This window comes from Mytilus trossulus, chromosome 10 (genome assembly GCF_036588685.1).
Source record: "Mytilus trossulus isolate FHL-02 chromosome 10, PNRI_Mtr1.1.1.hap1, whole genome shotgun sequence".
Classification (NCBI taxonomy): Eukaryota; Metazoa; Mollusca; class Bivalvia; order Mytilida; family Mytilidae; genus Mytilus; species Mytilus trossulus.
The window spans coordinates 35,446,129-35,453,157 of record NC_086382.1 but is presented as its reverse complement, the minus strand read 5'-3'; the positions used below and the strand labels follow the sequence as shown (position 1 = coordinate 35,453,157).

The window sequence follows — 7,029 nt, the reverse complement described above, 5'->3', positions numbered from 1 at the left end:
AGTAGTGTTATCGATCCAGTTGTTGTAAATAAACTCATCATAGATACCAGGATTTAATCTTGTATCTACAGAAGACTATATATGACTGTAATCTTAGTCTGTATGTGAAACAAAGTACGTACCATTAATTTCTGGTACAAATACAAAAAACGTGACAAATGTTTTATACATATAGCAACACATAATACAGGATAATTTATTTGTTCTTATGTCTGCTTCATACTCTAAAGCTGATGCTTTTTACTTTGTTATCTTGTATCCAATTTTTATTTATACCGTATGCTATGTCATAGCTTTTTTTTTATTCTATTGGAATGTGGCAGTTGTTATCTAATGGTTCGTTACTATGACCGTTGACTTGTTATTTGTTTGTAGCACATATGTGTTCTGTCCTTTCGTTGTTTTCCTCTTATATTCGATGCGTGTCTTTCGATTTCAGTTTGTAACCTGGATTCGGGTTTTTTTCACAATTGATTTATGACTCTCAAAAAGCGGTATACTACTGCTGCCTTTATTTCTATCATTGTAATTTCTATAAATAAAATACTCGTATTCTTTTAAAAGTATAAAACTTTTATTTCGACAGATTAAACTCCAATTTTCATATTTAAAGACGAAGCTTTATAAAAATGGCAACAGCGATGTTACAAACTAAAGAATCAAGAACCAGACTAGCACGTATATTATTAGTTGTATCAGATGTGTGTCCAGAAATAATGCAAGAACTTCTTCTAAATAGCATTCCACCACGAACACTTTTTAATATGATCCAAAATGACAAAAAAATGAAGGACAATCTCAATTCAAAGAAACAAAAGATAGTTCAAGACATGTTTCATAAGGGATATGCTGACATTGATGTGACTTTTGCGTATAACATGTATAAATTACTTAAATATTTCAATCTTATACGAACCCCATTACAGAATTGGGGACGAGAACCTAGGTCATGTGATTTATTAGTCAGTGATGACGTAGAAAGAATTCATCATTGGCGTAATAGTGTTTGCCATAGAGCTTCAAAAGAAGTTTCAGAAACAGAACTGCAAAAGTATTTTACAGACTGCATTGAAGTTGGAAGACGTTTCGATAAGGAATTTCATAGACATTTAAATTTTGGTTATTTCATAAAAATATTGGCGCTTCAAACACAATCGATTGACGCTGCAACAGAAGCTAAATATACAAATGCACTTGAGGAAATTTGTGAGTTGAAATGTAAGTGATTACTCAAGCTATCGAAAGCATGTGTGTATTGCCTTTATTCTGTAGTGTTGGTTTTTATTTATTTCTTACAGTTTTTGTTTCATGTGTAAATTGTGTAATTAGCCTGTGTATTGACTTAGTAACGTTTAATTCCCATTCTGTGTTTTTTTATTTGTTTTGTCGTTTATTTCATTTATGCAAAATATATTCAAACGATTATCATATGGCGTAAATAAGATATCAGAATTCGTTTAAAACACGTATGCATTCTATTAGAAAGGACGTGGTTCGATAATAATTTACCCTTTCTAATCATGCAAATATAATACATTTTATAACTAAACAAATCTGTTTTCTTATTGGAAATATCTCACATTTTGTAATTGTAGACACAAACTACACATCATAGAGACAGCAAACAAACTATAAAAAATTAAGATCTGAACTCAAGATCTTCAGTTTTATATATAAGTGTTTATCATGAGTCTATAACAGTTCTTTTTAAAACAATCCTAGATTTGGAAACTCGCCTATTAAGAGAACACCATGCACAGAATAATCAAATGACCAATTTTAACGTTTCGTTTAATTTGCAACTCATTTAGCAACATAAAAGCTATAGTTAAAGTTAAAGAGAACATAGTGCACTTCAATGAAATATGTGTTTGAATCTTATTATTGATTTCTATGTCTTCTAACCTTTTATCAATACATTGTAGTGCAAATAAGGCATACAATGAAGAATGATAAAACACTGGATATTTACTATGGGATAGATATTGAAAGTTTGATGCAGGAAACAAATGAAATGGATCGTCAGTTATATAATTAAATTATAGTTTCGCTATCATTATGATATTCATTAGCATAATTTGACCTAGAATGTCTCTTTTGAAAAATCAGTTAAAATTAAACATATTATAAAATTGAGAATGGAAATGGGGAATATTATATTTGTTTTAATTGCCTGTTAAACAGTGAGTTCTTCCTATCATTGAGTATGGTGGTTTTGAACTTTAATAAACATACAAATGTAAAATGGTTTCATAATCTCTAACCATAATGTACTGTTTCATGCGCTTCCAATTTGCCTTAAAACTAGCGGCTTAGTAGATACCGTTTATGGGTTATGCGCGTTAAATAGAGGCTTATGAGCTTATGTTCAAAAGTCTTTATCTCTTTTTTTTTTATTATAACGCTTTGTTTGTTTTTACGTATTTGTAAAATAGAATTCTAGATTGCATTTTAAAATCAGTTTGATAATTTGAGTATCCTAAATGTCGATCACACACTATAGATGTGGATTAAATAACGTTTATTCAATTGATCATATATTTTGTTTGAAATTCAATCCATTATGCAAGTCAATAAGAATATACCTGACAAATCTGTGTTGTTCCAATGTATTTCCGTAACGAAAATTTAAAAACAAAATTTTAAATCTTTTCTCAACAATCGTTAGAAAGACACGATGCGTTAAAATGTAATATCATACAGCACACTGCAATTGACGGGGGTAGAGAATTCGTCGAATGTGCTGACAACATATCACTGTGTAAATATCTTCGTTTAACACGTTTTAATACATAACTGTTGAATGATCGATCCCTGTTTCTGTAAAATATCCTACTATATTTGTTTTTTTTTTATTACCAATTTTCATTGTATTCATTTTAGAAAGCGAAGGTGAGGTTGCAGCAACAACATGGTTGTGACAATGAAGAAGAGATTACAGAAAAAATCAATAAACTGAAAGAAAATTTAAATACGGGAAAATATACAATGAAGCTAAACAGTGCGTCACATCGGAGCATATTATCATACATCTCAATCCAAACAAAAATGTTGAAATATAGAAAAGGCATTCTGTCCGAAGTTACTGGATTGATAGAAGATATATTGGACCTTTCTGAGGTGAAAGTTGACGCTACAGCTACAGTACGTCTTTTTGATGTCTTCCTAGACAAAGGTATTTATCCAGATACAACTACACACGAACTATAAGGGTTTTAAATTTGATTTATGCAGAAGATGTTAAATAATAGTTAAAACAAACTGTGGGAACTATCTTTTCAATCAAAACTACAAGAATGTAGAACCGTAGTTAGCTCACACTGTAGTTTTCAATAGAAATGTTTCAAGATATATACTACTTATGATTTATTTATCGAGTATTTCCGCTTAATGGTTAAACATATGTAAGAAGACATTGCCAACAACACTTTATATAGTGACATTGATACAACATACATGTATGCTTGCAATGATTGAATATGTCTACAAACTAATGGGGGAATAGTCATGCTTGTTGTGAAGATAACTTCTCAGTCAATTTCATAGTGTGTAGGAATAGCTGATAATGTGTTAACAAGATTCGTAAAGATCAGTCCTTATAAAACAGTAAGTAAACTCTTCAAACAATTAGGTTTTTAAACAGCTTGTTTTAGAACTTCTAATCGAACAGACCTAAATGCATAAGGTCCTTCACAGTATTCATCCGGTAAATGTTCATTTTTTTTCTGCTTCGGTAATTTTCCTAAGTTACGTCACATGCGAATGCAGCATAATTTGTTTTGTCTATTCAGTCCAACTAATTAATAGATCTTGCCTTATTTGTTTTTTTTTAAATAAAAGCTATGCATGCAAACTTGAATTAATAAAACCGTATTAAACTAGGTTTCACTGGCTCGATCAAAACGTGTTAGGTGAGATATATTCGCAAGTTCAATGTATTATATGAAAACAAACTCTTTAATTTAGTCGTCCGTTATTCCCTTTTCATGTCTAAATGAAGCAAAAACACCTAAAAAAACCCTTTTATCATTCTTAGTTTTATCCTTCACTGTGTCTAAACCACACCGGCAAAATTTGATCGGACTCGATGGTATCTAACATCCGGCACAATGACGAAACATCAATTGACAGAAGAAAGATAGTTTTCTCCTTATTTACTTATTTTTTTATGATATCGAAGAATATATATACATATACAACTATTTTCTATTGTGATATGCAATATTTTCTACAACCGTTCTATATTAACAAAGAAATAAGTAAAAATGCACGCCAAAATGACGAATTGAGTGAACCTTATGAACGACGGTCGACCGGTGCCAAGTGATGATAAAAAAAAACTTTTCCTGCTGGGTCAAGTGAGCTAAAAACAATCAAGAATTCCAAACAAAATCACACAGTTCTTGAATTTAAAAAAAAATGTGTAACAACTGAACATTTCACGAACCGGATCGGACATACATTGTCAATTTGATGAGTGATATAATATAGTCCGTTTGACTTCTATTAATCTTCAAAAAATAATTCTTAATAAATCATTTTTAAAGATATTTTTTTTTTTTTTTTTTGTTCAAATATGTTAATGTATGATATATACGAACTCTGACTATGAATATCATAATTTTAAACCTATAATCAAGAAAGTTACTCATTAGGTCTCTATGTTACTTCAATTTATTTTGATATAAAATACTCAATGGAGCACGTATGAGTAGTGTAACAGCCTTCCATTTAAAACAAAACATTAAACATGTGCTCTAAACCTGTTTTATTGTACCATGTGACTTTACTCATTTACACAGTCATCTCAGTACCAGAATCTATGACAAACGAGACGACTTTAATTTCGAAATTATAAATTTCCCCCACCTTAGTAGCAATATACCAACTTCACCTGCATATGGAATATATATTTCCCAACTTATTCGATATTCAAGAGCTTGCAGCTCCTACTCAGACTTTGTAAAACGTCATCAGTGTCTGAGTAGAAAGTTGATGAACCAGGGGTATGTCAAAGAACGTCTCGTCCTTTTTCTAAAAAAGTTCATCGGAAGGTACCAAGACCTTGTTGATAAATATTCCGTATCAACTTCTCAAATAATACACGATGGTCTTGATGTATAGATTCTGCGTACTGATGTTGTGTATCATCTTAACAACATTTTTTATTGTTCTTTTATTTGTTTTTGTTTTATTATTAAGATTACTTTTACTGTTGAATGGTTTCATGTTATATCCGTTTGACGTGGCTCGGTACTTATACATCTCGTCAATGTGTTTGTATTGGCTTTCATTTTTTGGTGATTTGTTTTGTATATGTGACTCTTTGTATTTCTTTTGTGCTTATAACGTGACTCTGTACTTTAAAAGATCCCGTCAGTATGATATTTGTCTATAATATGTCATTATGATATATTTCTATTATGAATTACTATATACGTTGAACCACAAACGTCAAAATCAATCAATGGCGTAGTGGAATTGACAATTTTTGGATTCTCATAAATTCTATGTATAACTTTTGAACTAGTTTGAATCTCGGTCTATTTCTGTAATTTATTCTAACATACTTTTGATTTTTTAACTCTGTATGCGTACATTGCCTATGAAAAAAATGTTAAAATTGTTTGTATGCACATTGAACAACAAATTTATGTGACGTATATAATTTTTCTAACGTCAGACACTCAAATCAATCCATGTGTTCTTAAACAGTAGATGTTATTGTGTCCTGTTAAATTGTTCCCTTTAAAAAGTTTTGGATTCTCATATATTCTATGTATAATTTTTGGACTAGTTTGAATCTCGGTCTATTTCTGTAATTTATTCTTACATACTTTGGATTTTTTAACCCTGTATGCGTACATTGCTTATGTAAATTTTAAAATTGTTTGTATGCACATTGAACGACAAATTTATGTGACGTATATAATTTTTCTGACGTCGGACACTCAAGTAGATCCATGTGTTCGTGGATAGGTTTTTGTGTCCTGTTAAATTGTTCCTTTTAAAAGTTTTGGATTCTCATAAATTCTATGTATAACTTTTGGACTAGTTTGATTTCTGTAATTTATTCTTACATACTTTTGATTTTTTAACCCTGTCTGCGCTCATTGCCTATGTAAAATTTAAAATTGTTTATAATCCAGGTACTTTTGATAACTATTGTATGCACATTGAACGACAAATTTATGTGACGTATATAATTTTTCTGATGTCAGACACTCAAATCAATCCATGTGTTCGTAGATAGTAGATGTTGTTGTGTCCTGTTAAATTGTTATACGATGATGACTGATGTTCCCATATTTTGACTATTTTATTGATTGTGACTTTATTTAACGCATCATGTAAATGTAACGGAATTTGATGAGACTGTTATTAAAGTGAGAGGGTTAGCGCTATAGAACCAGGTTTAATCCACCATTTTCTACATTTGAAAATGCCTGTACCAAGTCAGGAATATGACAGTTCTTGTCCATTCGTTTTTGATGCGTTTTGTTTTTTGATTTTGCCATGTGATTATGGACTTTCCAAATTGATTTTCCTCTGAGTTCAGTATTTTTGTGATTTTACTTTTTAAATAACTCTGGTCATGTGTGCATGATTTTGTATTTCTCATTGAATACAGAAAGCTCAGTAATCACATTACCAGAGTTATTTAAATGAGTAAAGTCACATGATACAATATTTCCTTTTCTTTCTATAAACATTCATTTTCGATGTAGAGTATGCATGCATATATACATTTGTCTTATCATCAACGTTTATCCTTTAGAAGATTTATTTTTAACGATCACAGAAAAGATTACATACATAGAATGATTAGATTACTTATAAAGGTGTCCGTCCTATTGTACGAGAAAATCATGTATCATTTGTGTGTTTCGATTTTTTTAAGACCGTAAAGTTTAACTCTAATTTCTAGTTTAAACATTTTTTCCATAATTCATATAGAAAACGCATATTTGAGAGCTTTAACCTCAATTTGCGTTATAACCTTCATTTTTATCTATTCTGCTGTTAATT

At 30.4% G+C, this 7,029-nt stretch overlaps 1 protein-coding gene across 1 annotated transcript; it reads left to right on the top strand.

Annotated features, from left to right (window-relative positions):
- The first annotated feature begins 629 nt into the window (after positions 1-629).
- Positions 630-2,038, top strand: LOC134687862 (uncharacterized). Its single transcript, XM_063548320.1, has 2 exons — positions 630-1,218; positions 1,926-2,038. The coding sequence occupies exons 1-2, from the start codon at positions 630-632 to the stop codon at positions 2,036-2,038; spliced, it is 702 nt and encodes a 233-aa protein (XP_063404390.1).
- The last annotated feature ends 4,991 nt before the right edge of the window (positions 2,039-7,029 follow it).

Bases quoted from the DNA above. Each gene is read 5' to 3' on its own strand.
- LOC134687862 (XM_063548320.1), top strand. From the start codon at position 630: ATGGCAACAGCGATGTTACAAACTAAAGAATCAAGAACCAGACTAGCA. The intron at 1,219-1,925 runs GTAAGTGATTAC...AATACATTGTAG, and splicing joins GGAAATTTGTGAGTTGAAAT to TGCAAATAAGGCATACAATG.